Source organism: Salarias fasciatus, chromosome 11 (genome assembly GCF_902148845.1).
Source record: "Salarias fasciatus chromosome 11, fSalaFa1.1, whole genome shotgun sequence".
Taxonomy (NCBI): Eukaryota; Metazoa; Chordata; class Actinopteri; order Blenniiformes; family Blenniidae; genus Salarias; species Salarias fasciatus.
The window spans coordinates 31,614,082-31,631,820 of NC_043755.1; the positions used below are offsets into that span (position 1 = coordinate 31,614,082).

At 48.1% G+C, this 17,739-nt stretch overlaps 1 protein-coding gene across 5 annotated transcripts in view; it reads left to right on the plus strand.

Annotated features, from left to right (window-relative positions):
• The window catches only part of sema6cb (semaphorin 6Cb), a 201,645-nt gene extending 184,829 nt beyond the window's left edge, over positions 1-16,816 (plus strand). For all 5 annotated transcript variants that reach the window (XM_030103834.1, XM_030103838.1, XM_030103839.1 and 2 more), the window contains one exon: positions 14,355-16,816. In XM_030103834.1, the coding sequence (XP_029959694.1) occupies positions 14,355-15,721 (1,367 nt within the window). In that variant the 3' untranslated portion in view covers positions 15,722-16,816. The remainder of the gene's footprint in view (positions 1-14,354) is intronic.
• The last annotated feature ends 923 nt before the right edge of the window (positions 16,817-17,739 follow it).

Consider the following 17,739-nt stretch of genomic DNA (forward strand, 5'->3'; position numbering starts at 1 on the left):
GTCGGGCCCCGAACGCCTCTCTGGCTGCTCACCTCTAACCAGACTAACTCCAGAAAATAACCCCCGGACGCCAATGTTTCACTCTGGTGCGACGCTTCCTGTCTGCAGCACGAACGCCCAGAACTGAAATACCGCCTGCATTTCAGCGGGAATGGAGCAGCTCACCTCAAATCTCTTGGTTGCAGATTTAGGAAAATGAGTTTGACCAGCTGTAAAGGTAACATCAGATGTGTGTGAGCTGACCATTCACCGGCCCGTGTTGCAGGATGCATGCAAATGCGCAGAACCGCTCCTTCCAGGGTGAAATATCGCTTTCATTAGCCGACTAACATTTAACTCCAGTTAAACCGATCTCCTGGCGAATGGCGGAGAGCGTTCCTAATTGATTTTTTGATCCATACTCTTCATTAGTCACACCGTTATGTGACGTGGTGCAGAATGTCCACCGGTTCCTTCACGCATATCGAACCCAGAGCGACTCCGGATAAGATCTGCGCGGTGAAAAGAGCCAGATCGCGTTTCCTTTATGGTCGCCGTGAAACACGTGAAGACGTGAACAGAGCCGCATCGGCTCTAATTACCTCCTCGAATCAAAGGAAGTCCGAGTCGAAACAACACTGTGAACGCTCCTCATCTTTTATTTAGCTCGTCAACACACTCCGCAAATGTTCCCTTAATGTTGTCACACACACACACACACACACACACACACACACACACACACACACACACACACACACACGAGCCAGGCCGCTCTTCTCTCTCACTCAGAACTCACCTCTGCAGCCGTATTGAACAGTTTTCAGAGGACGATTGAAGGAGTCAAACTGTTAGTTTTCTTTAACCCATGATGTTTGGGAGGAAATGATGGTAACTTTTAAAGACAGTTAATATATTACGCACAGGTTAAACTTAGAATGTAGTTATTTAATAACCTATTTGAGCTAATCGAGTTAAAGCTTTTCAAAAGTTTATATCCTGGTTTCATAACATCTCATGAATAGGCTTCATCTTCAGGACCAAACACCAATTTTCTTTTAGCCAAATCTTTAGTAATGTTTATTTCAGATGGACGCTGATTCCTATCCAAAATCAATACATTACACCCCAGTAAAATTTAGAATTTCTTTGTCTTCAGTAATAATTTACAGAGCTCATTAAAACAGAACGTTCCAAAAGTTCACGGTGATTTGGGAAATGACAAATTTTTTCAATCAGGTACAGAATAACTCTCATTTTTGTACTTTAACAAATGCTATTGCGAAATTTGGTTTATTTATTGGTTTGTTCATTCTTTTTATTCATTCATTCATTCATTTCACCCTCGCAGGTCGTTCAGTTGAGAACCAGCTCTTATTTACAGTGACTAGAAGGGAGAACAAAATAAAGACATAGAAACTAATCCACATTTAATCAAGCAGTGCCACACTACCTTCAAATAAAGAAGCCTTCACAGTAATTTATATTGAGAAACAAATCGATGAAACCTAAAAGCTGGTGCAGTGATCCTTGATGGTGTTTTAGGAAATTTAAAGGTCTGCTGCAGATGAAAACTGAAATGAGGAGCGATCGAAGGAGGTGCAGGTTTTATCTGTGAGCAGACCGAGTCCAGAACGCAGACTGAGGTCTGTGTTCTGAATATTCAGGAGGGTCCAGCTGATCAGGGAATCCAGGCTGAATGCAGGCAGAACATGCAAACTCCGCACAGAAAGACCTTCTAATCTCACCCTGGACTCAAACCGGGGCCTTCCACGCATGAGCACTAACCACTACTCCACCCTAAAACAGCCTAACATGCCCAGTGAGATGCTGCTGATCCTCCTGATCTTTGAGGATGTGCTGTTGGTTCTACCGCTTGTAATCCGCCTCACTGCCGCTGTCTGAGTGAGTGAAGACATCAGGATTTCAGATTGCTGCTCCGGTTCTTCCCCCTCACACGTGGAACGGCCAGAACTCCTCACCTCTCAATAAAAACAGCTTAAACTCCTCCACAGACCGGCCCTCGGATGCCTCAATAACTGCCACAGCCTGTAAAACTCCAACCGTTTCTTCAATATTTAATCGCATCTTGATCTTTACTGGCCCGAGCGTCGTCGTTCCCGACATTTTTAATTTGATTGCTCACGCTCACGCTGATTAAAAACACGCTCGTTCAATGTCTTGGCGAGTGAGACGAAATTTACGTCCAGACCGTTAAACAGAATGAACGCGTCCAGCAGGAGGGCCTGTTTTTCTCCCTGTTAACAACTCTTTACTGCAGGTTTAGAAAGGCGATGCGGCTCGTTCAGAGCGGACAGAGCAGCGCCACGCCGCTCTCTGTCCTCGCTGCACCGGCGCCGGTCCGTAAATCCCGGCCCGGTAAAAGCGCCGGCGCTTCAATTCACGCCGACAGACTCCGCGCCGGCGATGGCGAGCTGCTCGGGCTTCGACCAGAGAAGTCCACAACAAATAAATAACCAGCTGGGCGCTGAGAGCGGAAGGTGGAGGATGTAATAGAAGCAGCAACGCAATCTGTGTGAGCCAGAGGCGGCGGCGAGGAGGCTGGATAAGGAAGTGACAGTGTCACCGCTCCGCTCTCGCTGGCTCCCTGTCCAGTTCGCGGCAGATATCTCCCTCGGTCCGTCCGTCCCTCCCAGCAAGCCTCGGGGCGGGCCCGGGGACAGCGGAGCGCCGACGTCGGCCAGACGGTCAACAAACGCTACCGAGCACCAGAGCCGGTTTGAGGAAGAGCCTCTAAAGATCCTTCCTCAGTTCCCCAGCAGAATAGTTTCACTGTTTGCATCCACTGATCTCTGAGCAGAGAGGCGGTGAAGATACAGCAGTAAGACATCCTGGTCCTGGCCCAGGATCCGTTTCCACGGCAACAGCAGAAACACTGAAAACCAGGTTGGAGAATCTGAACCGGGAGTCGTCCATCTCCTGAGCATGAGCAGAACATAGTCACTAGTTTTTATTCGCCGTTTCAGTGACTTTGATCGCCGTCGTCGCGTCGACAGGCACCAAAACGCAGCCAAAGTTTTCCGTTCTCGCTTGAAAACGTCGTCCTGGAAGCGGAGCTTTGCTGTAAAAACTGCACCGTGCAGAAAGTCAGGAAGTGGTAGACCATCCAAACAGTCAGAGCGTCCGGTTTTCACCCTCCAGGACAAGTGTTGGCTTCAGCGGAGTTTATCTGTCCTGAGTGGGTGATTCATCTGCCTATAAACAAGGATCAATAAAGGAATCATTATCAGCCGTATGAGCTCATAAAGCCCAAGAAATAAACACGTCTGCCGAACAGGATGCTTAAGAGATCGTAAAAACTTGAGTTTTTTTTAGTTGTTTTTGTTCTTAACTAGCTCCAAAAGAGATAAAATAAGCATCAAATCTCAGTAATTTTCTGCTGTTCATCCCTGGTGATTGAAAATTAAAATTCCAGCAGCCTCATTTTGTCATAAAATAGTGATTAAATGCTATAAATATTAGTTTTGTTTTGCACAAAAAAGGGCCATTTTTGAGACGTGAATGTCATCTCTGTTTGTCTCCAGAAGGATATATGTTTTAATTGCAGGGGAATTTAAAATGTAGCGGCTTTTTTCTGCCTTCATGGATCCAATAATCATTATCGCAGTCTGAATAGTGAAAGCAGACCTGAGGTTTTCTTCCAAAGTGAGGACGGATGCAAACAGGCAGACATTTAGTCATTCAGGGGATTAGAAAGAGAGGCAATCGGTTTCATTTTTTTTTTTTAGGAAAATACCAGCCGACATGGTGTCAAAGGAAATGATCCAAAGCTGGCGTCGCAGCTCCGACCTGCCACGTAGCAGTTGAGGCTCGACTTGGCGAGCGTTCCCGTCTCCGGCGGCCATATCGTCCACCCCGCAGCCGTCCGAGGGAACGGGTGTGCATGTTAATCAATATGGCCGTCGACGGCGGCTGCACTCCATAACGACCTGGACTTTAAGTGCGAAGCCTCTCTATAGGCGTTCAGCATATTTTCCTCCCAAGTGCCCGGCAACTGTTTATTAATTATGTATTCAGCTTTGAGCACTTTTAAAACACTTCACAATGCGCAACAGTGGCTGAGGGCATTAAGAGGAGACACTAATGGATATTGCTTTGACCACATGCCAGGACTTGAGACTCCAGCTAGACTACTCCCACAAAAAAAAAAACTTAGAAATAGCTCCACTTGAAAAAGTTTCAGTTGCAGTTACTGAAAAATGTGACGGTTAAGCTGTTTAAGCAGTGGAAACAGACATAACCTTACTTTAAAACAGCAAAACTGTTTAATTTGAGTCAAAGTGAACAAACAAAGAAAAAAAAAAACACAAAATACAGCAAATAATCCATGAAAAAACTATGTATACCATCAGATTGTGTTTTTCCTCTGTTATATCTTTATTGCTCTGGTGAATTGTCTCCAAATGGCCAAGTCTCTCACACCAGTGATGCTACATGCTAAAGAGTTTCAGGGCTCACACACCAGTGATGCTACACTCTAAACACAGTTGAAGTCTGACTAATACGCTCATTAACGGCGAGCTCGGTCCCGCGGTCGTTTAACAGTCGTATACTGGAGCCTGGAGGAGGCGAAGCGTCGACTCAGATACTTCGCAGCAACACATAGTCCTCACATATCGCTTCTATGTGGAGAATAAATTTGGCTTTATGGCGTTCGATAAGTGCTCCCATCAGTGCTCGGTAGCAGCAGGCAGATCGAGGTCAGTACTCGCATCCATCTTTTTAAAAAGTGGAATCAGTTCATTCTGACTTGACATCCTTGATTTTTTAGAATATACCATGAATATCTTGATTCATCCAGTAGTCAACGGTTTTCCACATGTTGCAGGAGGACAGTAAATCCAAACCTTTTCTAGGTGTGCTCATCACGTTTTGACTGTTAATCACTGCAGAGCGGAGTGTGGTGCTTTATGACAGTTTCCCATGATTTATCCAATTATTAATATTAATTTCTCTCATCTGAGAAATAAACCAGGAGAGATTTAGACGTCTGTCAGCAGCATAAAGGTGTTTCTCACAACATTATCATTACCTGAGCCGCTGCAGTGTGAACCATCACATACAGCTTCATGAAATTAATCTTAATTAGCCTTATTTTTATTTACGCCTGCACCTTTCTCACTGCAATCTGTCTCAGTGTGCTCTCCAACACAAGCTTAATGCAGATAGCAGTGATAGGCAGCTGGATAAACAATCTAATCAGAAGTGAGAATTCATCAGATTAGATATTTCTGTGTGATTAATTCCCGTGAAAGGCGATCTGCAGGCGCACGCTTCTGCCGGACGGCCAGCTAATGGTGCGATAAATCGCTTTCCAGCCCTCCGCAGGTCTTCACGCCGTACAAAAATGCATCATACCGTCAGAAATAGGTCATCGGTTGTCCTCAGCGGAGTTGAATCGTCGGACCCTCCAGCAGAAAAAAGTAAACTCGGAGCTTCTGGACCAGCTGTTTGCGGGATTTTCGACAAATTCCTGCTTATCTCGCAGACATGTGAGGCTTATGCATGCTGAACTGAACTCGTGTGTACGATAACAATTTCCTCCAGGAGGAGACTTAAGTAATCTTTTAGAAACAAGGATAATCAGGAAGCCAATTACTGCTACGTGCGACGGTCCGGGCGCCGCGGCTCAGGAAGCCTTCGCACGTTTTCAAAAGTTCTCCTCAAACAAACATCTCCAGAAGGACGCGGGAGATGAAATAAACCTTTCCTCCACAATCTGAGTGCTGCAGGTGCAGAGGCGCATAAAGCAGGGTAATCCTAATCACATTAGTTTTACGTCTTGTGCGTGTGCGGCTGAGTTACGGTCCGATAAAAACCAGGAGGTGAGTTATTTGCTGCGATGTGGGAAGCTGCTTTACATTATGTAAACAGCAGGGACGGAGAGAGGGAAGGGCGGGAACCCGCTGACCTGCTGTTATTTAGAAGAACGCCGGCAGTCGGGCTGCGCTGAAGCTGCTGCTGGACGGGGGAATACACCCACCTGGACGTTTTCACAGGAATTATTAGAACCGAGCTGCGCAGCGTCCCGTTTCCAAACCTCCCCTGGTTTGTTCTCGCCCACTCTGCTTTCCATCCCTCGACGCCGCGCTACAGCGGCGAAATGTGAAGGCAGGTTTCGCCCTGGACAGGTTATCGGCCCGTCACTGGACAAACACACACTCATTTTCACACCCAGAGGCAGTTCAGAGCAAGAGAACCTGAAAACCTGTGCCTCGTGGAGGCAGCGTGAGGCGTCAGTCTCCACAAACCCGTGGTTGAACCAGCGTGGGCCGCGCCGAAAAGACGGGTTAGTGGCTAATTTAGCGGCCGAGCGCGAGGGAGACGGCTCGATAAGAGATTCCGGTCAGGCGGCTGTGTTCAGACTCATTAAAACACTCCGGGAGCAGAGCGGCGATGAACTCGGCCTGAACCTTCTGCAGGAGGAAGGCCGGGTGTCCGGCAGGGCCGTCGATGCCAGCTCGCTTTCTAAAGAGTTATTTATACATCTGCAGACCGTCAGTCGCCGCGGCGACCGCGGACGGGACGCCGCGCCTCCACATCAGCACCGCCACATGTTGCTGCCGGTGGAGTAGCGCACGGCGGCGGATCTGCCGTCCATATGGATCCTCCTCCGCAGTTCAGCTCGCATATGGACCGCAGGCTAACGCTAAGTTTAACCGGAGTATAATTTCACCGTCGCCGCCGCGTAAAGTGATAAATCTCAATGCATAATTGCGGCGGAGCGATCGCGCCGCAGCAGCTGTGTGAACAGAGCGTTCGGTTGTTTAGAGAAACGCCGCATCAATATTCATCCCGGCGCCTCCACTGCCTGCTCAGGAGAAGCTCCTCCTCAAATCTCAATTAAACTGCATTCCATCAATCTCAGACTCCATTATTTTTCAGTTCTTTATGAATAATGCCGATAAGACCACAAAGAAAAAATATAATAATATGAAGCTGATTACATTCAAACATAGAAGTATATAATATAGAACAGCACCCAATGTCAAAGGATATATAGACACTGTACACACAATATACAATATGTACAACACAAGATTACACAGTATAAACACTATTTATTCATGTTTTATTATTTTGTTACAGAAATGTTAAAATATACACACAATATACACACAAAAAAATAGAAACATCTATTCACTGTTTGCACCTTAAAATAGATGTACAGTAGATGTTCATGTACAAGATATTTAAAATATAAAGTCAAAGAATGTTTATATGCACCATATATTGTGTATATTGATGGGTTGAATTGGCAGAATAATAGAAAAACTTTAATTCCGCGCACAGTCCAAGTCTTCATAAAGGCGGGAATCGAACGAAGGCTGCTCCTGGTCATTAGAATGTTTAAATGAAGCAAATAAGAGTTTGGTAACGAGGTAAATAAATCCATCACTTTGGGATGACCTGAGCCTGCAAACCCTCACCCTACACGGGAATTCTTCATCACCAATACGTCCTGATGAAGCATAAAATCAGCTTCATCACTGCTTCTTTAAGGATCTCAGACAAACGAGGCTGTTATCAGCGGCTGTCACCTTTTCTCTGAAATATTGAAGACACTTCTGATCTCTGTGAAGGTCAGATTCATTATTAAAGTGAAGTGGAGCCAGATCTGATTCTCTTTATACATTTCTTCTGTTTTAGTCGTTTTAAATCCACCCATGTCAGTAAGTCGGGTTCAAATATCTGTCAGCTCTGCACAGTTCAACTCGTCAAATCCACCAAAATGCATCATAATGAAGAACTTGTTTTTCAGCATTAATTCAGCTTCATCACTCAATTTTTATTCATTTATTTTTGTTATTGATCCGTCTGATGAATTAAACTTTAAGAGCAGCTGTGATGTTTTTAAAGCTGAGGAGGAACATGAAGATTCTTGAGACTGTTCTGAAGGTCAGACGGCTGCATTTTCTAATTTAACGTCAACATGCGGAGACGATCGGGAATACAGCACTGTGGGCCCGTTTCCACGACAACGGCGCTCTGAGCCAATAAAAATTGTTTGTAGCGTCTAAATTCCTGGAAGATTCAGTCCACGCTGAATAAATCGTGTCAAAGTTGAAATGTCCATATGACAGGTTAATAGTTCCTCCATATCAGATTTAAATCAAAAGCAGTCCATCAGTTCTGGTTTTATTCACCATGAGCTGGTCGATGGTCGGATTTTGCCTCAAAAATAACAATATTATCCATTCATGACTGATTTTTAACTTTAAGTTTTATCATGCAGCACAAGGCCGATATGTCAGGTTAATATTTTAAAAAGTAATCGCCATTCAGCTTGATCACTTTAAAACTGAAGCCGGGTCACATTAGAAAGGTTAAACCTGCCAGCGTTCAGTTTATTCTGTTTCAGTTCAAAAGTTCTGTCCGAAACGCATTTAAAATTTAAACGCCGTCCTCCAGTTTAGCTTCACCGCCCGCTTATAAAATAATGAAGCTGTGGGATGAATGAGGGATTTGGAAGCAGCTGTCGCCTCTGAAGCCGAGCCGGACGTGGAGGGTCAGGCCCGGGCCGCACGTCCACCATATGTTAATTACTCCACTTAAATAGAGATTCAGCTCGTGCCGCGCGCCTCGCCCTCGCTGGCTCCTCGTGCATGATTTATCACGGGTCTGGTCACGACACACACACACACACAGAGTTTGTGAGGCTGCCAGTATGCACTTCCTGAGTCATAGTAATGGCGCTCATTAAAGGTCGCTCACAACGAGGCCATTTTTCCATTGCGATAAATGATGTTTCTTAGTTTCTTAGTAGAAAAACACACACACACACACACACACACACACACACACACTTCAGCTGAGCGGCGGGGCCCACAGTGATCCAGTCCGCCTGTGCAGTGGTGCCCGGCTCTCCACCCTTCCCCTTGGACCCGTCCGGCAGTGTCCCGTTCTGCCTCCTCCTCGCTCTCCTCTCTGTTCGGTTGGACGAGACCCTCTGGCTGCACCTGCCTCCTCTGTTGACCCCCCCCCCTCCTCCCCCTCTGACCTTCATCGTCTCCTTTTCGTGACGTGTTTCTTGAAACGTCCAGCCCACGGTGTGAAACCGAGCTGGAGTTTCTCCATCTCTTAAAGCGGCAGTTCACCCCAAAGACGGCGCCGCCTGGTCCGAGCAGACGGACGCAGGTCTGGAGAATCGGGTCCCGTTTACACGAAAACGCTCCGACTCCGTCGACAGGAGACGCAAAAGCGATGTGTTTTCACTGGAAACGTCGTGTAAACGGGGCCAGAAATCGGTTTTGAGCTCAGGAGTAACTCTTCCAGCTTCAGTCGTGTGGTCCTGTGCATGTTTCTCGTGTGTGTGCGATAGAGGAGGTGGCTTTGGCGTGGACTGTCTCTTTAAGCTGGCCGCTGAAGCCAAGATTCTTCCAATGCCGCCGTTCACCTCCGTCAGTGTTCGTGCAGGAATATAGAACGCATTGGAATTATTTTCGCTCTTCTTTCTGTTGCCGGTGCATGTTGAAACTAATGGATTCAGTGCATGTGCTCTGTAGACTTTAATCATTTCTGCTAGTATTATAGCAGGTAAAACACACATTTCCTCACACATTTACTTAATCGCGTATATTCTTGTTTGTTTTGTGTTTTTAAGATATCTGCCTCTGGCTCAGTGTAGTAGAGCTGCAAGAAATTAGATGTGAGCTGACCGGAGCAGCTCCTCAGTTCTCTGTGAGTCAGAATCATTACCTGTTAAAACTCTCCAAGCATCTTTATTTGTTCTGCAGCGGGAGCAGAAATGTTTCAGACAGATATCTTAAAAGCCGAGCAAGTAGTCTCCAAACGCTCTGCATGAGAGCAGCAGAGATGTGCCCTTTCAGAGGAAAGTAGACGTGAAACGTGCACGCCTTCTCCAGCTTTTGTGTGATACTGTAAATAATGAAGGACTTCCAGAGCGGCTCCGACGGCCAGATGCCGCAGCACACTTAATTTAGCAGAATTCAATCAGCACCGTAATGAAATATAAGCCCTGTATGCATCAGCACACCTGGAGTGAAACGCAGTGTTCATTACCGCCACTTTTCAATGGGGATGGATCTGTTGCGTTGCGGCGTATCGCCGCCGCTCGCATGCATTTATTAGAGTGCGTCCAATTGGACGAGCACTGAGGTGGAGTATTATGCAAATTCCTAATAAGAAGTGCAACGCGATTGAATTCAGCCGGTCTGCGGCCGGAGCGCCGCACGCACGCACGGGTGCACGCGTGCACGTGCACGCCGGCACACCCGATCGTAGTGCAGGCGTCAAGAATTAAAACCGTCAAATTAGTGAAGCAGCCGCTTGGCTTTTCACCCGGATTGGAGAAGGGGAAATTCATTTGTTCCAATCTCGAACCTCGGGCTGTGTTTCATGAGTTAATTTGTTATTTTTGGTGAGGTGGAAATAAATCAGCAGCATTAGTGGGGGGGTGGGGGGGCTTGTCTACGCAGCTCGGGGCCCAGTTTGTCTCGTTGGCGCCTCGTCGGGCTGAAGTAGCCATTAAGGAAACAATTACATGCACTCGGGGCCGTCACAGCTTGCAGAAGCAGAAACTAATTAGGGCTATTTTGGAACATCTTCACTTGACTGACTAAAAAATAGAACACAAGTCGTTCTCCAGGTTACAAACCGTTTAAACACACCCTTGAGAAAAAAGCTTGATACTCTGGAAAAGTTGTGTTAAAAAAAAAACAAAAAAAAAAACTAATAATTTCCCGTCTGACCTTGGAAGTGTTGGGAGATTTTCCTTCCTGGCAGCTTTTTGAATGGCGGCTTTTGTGTCGTTCAGACGCTTTAATGTCCTGCGAGAGATGCGAGGAGAAGTCTTTCACAATCGAAGGAGCCGGAGACTTCAAAGCCTTAAGATTAGCAGTAATTGGTGTCGTGGAAAAGCTTATGGCTGCTGGATTGTTAATGAAGTCGATTTTAAGACCGCGGCCATTTGTTTAATCGTGCGTGCTTTATGAGGAGTTGTCACTTCCATTGTAATTTGTTTTCAGCCTCAACTTCATCACCTGCAGGACAGAAGCGGAGAGAGGAGGGGAATAAAAACACGACAACAGTCAGAGCTCCTTGCTTTGTTCGCCTTATGCGAGAAACGAGCTCCAATTAGCTCGACGCGGCGCAGTGTAAAGCCTGCCTGTTTACATAACGTCTATTTTTAACAGTGTGGATGCAGTCGGAGCGCCTCTCTTCCTGCGGCGGCGTGGAGGAGAGGCGAGGGATGTTCTCTCACCGCATCCCAGCTGCAGCCGAGTGACGGTCTGTCACTCAGAGCGTCAAGTCTGTCTGCCGCTCACTGCTGCTGCTCCTCCTCCTCCTCCTCCTCCTCTCCTCCCCCTCCTCTCCTCCTCCTCCACCACTTCCTCCTCCTCCTCCTCCTCCTCCTCCTCCTCCTCCTCCTCCTCCTCTCCTCCATTATGTTGCACCTTTGCCTTTCATCACCACTCCTCCCTGGCTTCTTGGATCTTTGAGTCTTCTCACACACACTTCCCTCTTAATCTGAATTCACCCCTTCATGCCCCTTTGCTGCTTTCATTCCCCCGACTGTCGCCGTCACTCCGTCCCTCCCTCGCCTCCGCTCCACCATCTGTCTCTTTACCTTTTTGGCAGACTTGGGAGTCGCTATATTAATCCCTCGCTCAGCCACGACCGTGTTGAGTCGACACAGAGATATATTGTGACAATGTGGCTCTGAAGATGTGTAAACACTGACGGCGAGTCGTGAAGCCGGCGTTTTTAACCCCCCGTCGCCGAGGTGGCGATCCCACCCCGGCAGAGAACGCCGTGTCAGGAGGTGCGGTTGGCCGAGCGGCGCCGATCTGGCTCGCCGGGCTGTTCGCCGTGAATCACAGAGTATTAATTTCACTGTGACCGGTGGCTCCATATGTCCCGCGTCGCCGCTGATTGAGTCATCCGGCCTGTTCCTGAAGCGTGTTGTGACAGCCTTTTCAGACGCTCTGCGCTTGTTTACCTCGGCGGAGCGTTTCGCCCCCCGCCGAGACGCTTGACTCACAGGCCTCCAACAGGAGGAGCACCTCCACAGGCGGGGGGGGGGCGGCGCCGCGGTCCGGAGGGGGCGGATGACTCACAGGTTAGCGGGGAGACGGCGGGGTGACAGGAGGCAGGATTCACGTGGCGATAACAGCAGACTTCCAACGCTCGTCACAAAGCCTCCGCCGCCGGGACGCCGATCAGTCGACTCCCAGAACTTGGAAGTACAGAGCTGAATGGCGGCTTGTATAATGAGACCCAGATCAGAAAAGAGGCATTAACAGGCGCGCGGCAGCATCCCTTTTGATTGCTCCCCCCACTGGGATTGCAATTATGATTTATGACTTTTTAATGTGGTCATAAGTCGAGGCAATCATATGAATAAATGGCTAAAAATTGACTTTTTTTTTTTCTTTTTTTAATTGGAACCCCAATTCAAAGCACCATTTCCAAAAAGATTACAGCGTGCCACGGTGTCTCTCAGTTGGGAATATGGTTGCAAAGCGCCCCTCAAAACGAATATAGTGATACATGACGAGGAGATAATAACCCTCCACAAGCACCACCTGTTCACAAGGCTGCCTCCAGATAATGAAGAGCTAAAAGAACCAAATAAGTTTCCCCAGCTACTTCATGACCTACATAGGGAAGGAAGGCTTTTTAAAAAAGCAGGACCATGCAGATCTGTCAGGAGCAGAGATAAATCATGTTTGATTATAATTTCAGCGTATCCTCCGCTATTTGAACGAGCACACTGTCAAATTAAAGCTGCAGCGATGACAGGAGGCAGATTACTTGTCTTTCCACATCAACTAACGTGCACTTACCAGGTCTCTCTTGAAAAATTAGTTACACTCTCCATCACTCCTGCTCTTGTTTCTTTGTGAAGTTGCGTTCTGATTTTAACACAAAAAAAAGGTTGACAGTTATTTCTCCACAGAAAAGATACTATAGCACTGTACCAGGAGCTGCTGGTTTCTGCCTTTAAATACTATTTTCTATCTGTACCAATAATTTGAGCTTTTTCTAGAGTACTGTTTAGGGGATTTCTGTATTCATTGCTCTTTTATCAGTTGTTGGAGCATCATGTGGTTCTTGCTCTGAACCAGTTTTTCTGCCTGTATCTGCTACTCTTCAGGAAATTGTTTAAAAAGTTAAACTATTTCATTGAAATTGTATCAGTTTGCTTGTTTTGTTGGACTGGAGCCTCTTGGGTTTTATTTTTGGCCCACGGGCCTTATGTCTGACACCCCTTTTATAGACTATAGTGTAAAACTCCACATTGTGGACCCTGATGGATTTTCTGTTTATCGCCCACATGAATTTAATTGAACTTAAATGATTCACAGCCAGAAGCCTTCATGGTGCCAAGTCTGGAGCACTTAATTTAAAGAAAATATTCAAACTCAATTATGTTGCGGGCTTTAATATTAAACAGCTTTCTCTGTCCTCACGCACAAATCATCTCTGAGCATCTCCTAAAAGCCGCCATAAAGCCTGACTTTCTCCCTCCAGTTCTGAGCCAAGCTTTCATTAACTCCTGAATTTAGCTTGTTTGGAACACCTGCATGTTTCCCCTCCGCGATGCAGCTCAGTCGTCGCCCTCTGCAGACTAATCAGTTTCACAGAAACTGTCATTAAGGGCGGAGAGAAGGGTCTGACACCACAGATGGCGGCAGCCTCTTGCAAATGAGCTCTGATTACGAGTGGTGGCAGGTTTCAATTCTCCCATCATCGTCGCCTTTCACGCCGTTAGGCGAGCACGGCGCCGGGGTCACGGCGCCGAAGGGCGTTTACATGGTAGATTTACCTCGGATAAGTGACCTTGTGTTTTGGGTGCGCCGTTGCGCCGGCTGCCCACCCGGCTTCGTTTGGAAGATTCTGACAACCTTACTGGAGTGTGTGTTGGCAGAGGCGGCGAACTCGGCGAGCTCGCGGACAGACCTGTTATTTTTGGCTCGTTCATCATACCAGGTGCTTTTCGCTCCTGATCCTCACTTTGGAAAGCAAAGTCTGTGAAAATGACATCAGGTTCCTGCTGCTGTGCTCCCATCAATATTTAAAGCTCTCACTCATTTCAGAGTTGATTTCTGGCTGACGGGGGCAGCTCTTGGCCTCTGCCAGTCTGAGGGGGGAAGCACAGGTCCTGGAAAGAAAGGCTGTATTGATCTATTAACAGTGGAAGGAAAGGAAGCCAAGAGCTCAGTTCAAACACCTCTGCCATGCTGTTCCCCACATAGTGAAGCCCCTGTAAACACAACCTGTCTGTCCCAGCTGCTGCTTGACCTATATTAGCTCTTGATTTTTTTCTTCTTCTTCTTCTTCCTCTGTTGCAGTCGCTCTGACTGAGGCTCTTCTTTTCTGTTTTGAAGGAGTGAGGCGCCCCCCGGAGCTGGAGAAGACCAACCACAGCGTGCATTACACCCTCCTGATCGCCTGTGTCTTGGTGGCCTTCGTCCTCGGCGCCTTCCTGTCCGGCTTCCTGGTGTCGTGCTACTGCAACCACACGGGCCACAAGACCAAGAAGCTGTCCAAGGATCCCGAGGCGCCGATCCCGCACGCCCTGTCGCTCCGCAGCCTGGCCAAGCTCAACGGCCTCCTGGACAGCCAGAGCAAGGACGACAAGCTGGAAGTGTCCTCTCCAAAGATCTACAACTCCTTCTTCGCCAGCAGCAAGGAGCACCACTCGTCCAGGAGAAATGGCCACCACGCCATGACGATGGGAGACCTGGTCCACCCCCACCACCACCACCTCCACCACTCCTCAGAGCTATCCGGGCTGCCCACGCCGGATTCCACCCCGGAGTTGCCCATTAAGAGCATGAAAGCTTTCAAGAACCAGTGGGAGAAGAACCAGAACTGCAACAACGCCAAGGAACCCAAGTCCCAAAACTATGGCTCCAGGCCCAGTTCAGCCCTGCTCCACCAGCAGGTCTTCCCCTACTCCCACGGCCTCGCCAACGGGCAGCCGGCGGTCGGCCACCTGCATCCGGACGAGCGGAAAATCCACAACGTGGAGCGCGTGCTGTCGCAGCAGCCGTACGCCGGTTACTCCCAGAAGGTGATGGAGGTGACGTCGCTGGACGAGCTGCTGAAGCACATCCACGAGGCGAGCGGCAGCAAGAGCTCGCAGCTCATGAGCCCGTCGGGCCTGATGGCCAGCGGCGGCGGGGGCCAGCTTGCGTTTGCCAACCGCATCCAGCCTCAGATTCCCGAGACGGAGTCGGCGCCGTACTACAGCTCCTCCACTTTACCCCGGGACAGCCTCACCCGCCGCATGGACGTTCCTCCAGACATCCCCTCGCACCACCAGTCCACCCTAGAGAGGAGGCACTCCTCCCAGAGGCACTCGCTGATCGCCGCCGCCGCCAAAATGCCCAATGGCGCGGCGGGCGGAGGGGGCGGGGCCGGGGGAGGAAGCGGCGGCGGCGGAGGAGGAGGAGGAGGAGGAATGATCCCTCGCCAGCACAGCTTCAGCCAGCGGAACGGCGGGCCGCACCAGCCCCCTCCCCTTCTGGCGCGGATGAACTCTACGGGCAGCGCCTGCGAGGTGCACTACCCCCTCATCCCCAACGGGTACCTCGCACGCCAGCACAGCTACAACGGAGAGCAGCAGGAGGTCCCGCACCGGGGCGCCATCGTCCGCCGGGCCTCCTCTCTAAAGCCCGACGTCCCGCCGAAGCCGCTGTTCATACCCGCCACGTCCCCGGTCAACGAGCAGGGGAAGTACAACTACTGAGGAGGCGCCTCCGGACTGGGCGGGGAGCGTCCCTCGCCGTGTCGGCCGTAAAGGAACTTCCCTTTGAAGACGTGCAGCGGGTTCGAGGCTGCTGACCTTTGCCAGAAAACACAACCAATCGCGTGGCAGCCAGTGTCACTGTGGACAAGAGCCTCAACCAAACTTGTTTTTTCCGCTTCTTTTTGTCCAACGAATATCTTTGTACCATATTGGTATTGCTCAGCTACTTGCTTTACGATAGAACCGCTGACTCTGGTGGCGCGACGTCGCCTCCTTATATTAGGCTGCCAATGTCCTCAATGTGGATTTACAATGCAACTGAGTGTTTGGACACGTCGGTGTAGGAATAACGTCACTCGTCAGTCATCTCGAAGACTTAAAAAGCCGACGGCTCCTGCGATGCTTAGATTCATGCTTTTTGCTTAACCTTTTCTGATGTAGTGTTGGTATCGAGTCCCCACCCGCCCCTCCCTCGAATGTGTTTATATTATGCATGTGTGTGTATATATATGTGTGTTTATATTCACACCGTATATGTATACATATACATATGCAGTATGTGTAACCTGTGGTGAAAATCCCCTGGAAGTAGTTATGTCTTTGCCTTACTATACTCTCATTTTTAGGGCCTATCAAACAATGTTTCCCCCAGTTGGCTAAAGACACTGAACCAAATTTATTTGTGTTGACAGAACAAAGGAAATACTTCAACAAAGCAGCTAAACTCTCTATCTTCTCTCCCCTCTCTCTATTTTTTTTTTTCTTTTTTTTTTTTTTTTTTCTCCTTGTGCCCCGTCTCAGCCGATGTCAAGTCCGAAGTGACGAGTTCGGGTCCGTTTAAGTTCCTCGAGAATGTTTCTCTAAGTTTGGTGCTCCACAAAAGCAGTGGGTCTAACATCCTCCTGAAGCAAATACGTAACGATCGTGCTGTCTGGAAGAGTTTGGACCCAAAGAGGACGGACAGAACCTGCCGTTTGCCGCGTGGCGTTACCAGTGTGAACATACAAAAAAAAAAAAAAAAAGAAAAGAAAAAACTGAACGGACTGCAGTTATTCTAATTATTAACTTTGTGGCTATTGGTTGTAAATAAAGGAATAATTACTAGCCAAATTTTAACTGTATGTGTAAATGTGTGCCTTATTTAATAAGTAGTGTGTGACGGGGGGTTGATGCAAGGGGCTGGGAAGGTTACTATGCTACAGTATAACGTCGGTGTTTCATTTTCTCTGCTCGTCGGTGTGTTTCACACAGTATCTGATGTACTTTTGAAGGGTTTCATTCCAGAAAGAGAGATCTGTCCTCCGGAGAGTCGTCACCTGTTCTGCCAGTATGACTGTACCACTCAGCGTTGTTTTTTTTAATGAGATAATATTTTACAAAATGTATTATTTTGAGAGATATTGAACCCTAAGAAGATATATACATATATATATATATTTTTTTTTCAAGATGGTTGCAGTGTTTTTGGAATGAAACCCTTCACTCAGTGTTTTTTTTTTCTTCTTCCTGTTTTCATCCCGGATGTGTGAGCCAGCAGCTTTAGTGTTGCAGAGTGACGGACTGATCGAGCCGGAGTCTGCAGACATCCAGGTTCGACTGTCTCTGTACGTCGTCACTCCCCACCTCCTCCTCGTAGCTGCCGCCGTTGTAGTTTGTCCTCCTGGCATTTTTCTCAGCGTTTGTAAAGGAGCAGTTCACAGTTCCTCTGAAGCGATCGCCTGCAGACGGGTAGTTAACGCATGAATGGTTTGTTTCACTCGGGCCCCGTTTACACGACAACGTTTCAAGTGAAAACGCTTCGTTTTTGTCTTTTCGATCTGGAGAAGTGTCACACTCGCATGGCAATATTTTGGAAATGATGTCCGTCTTCATGGAAACGGCAGAAATGAGGAAGAGGCTGTAGTTTTCCTGTATGACCACATGGGGGCTCTTGTTTTAATGCTAATTAACAACAGGCGAACACGGACGTCTGCATGGACAGACGACCAAATCGGATTGTTATTACGAACTAATTAACT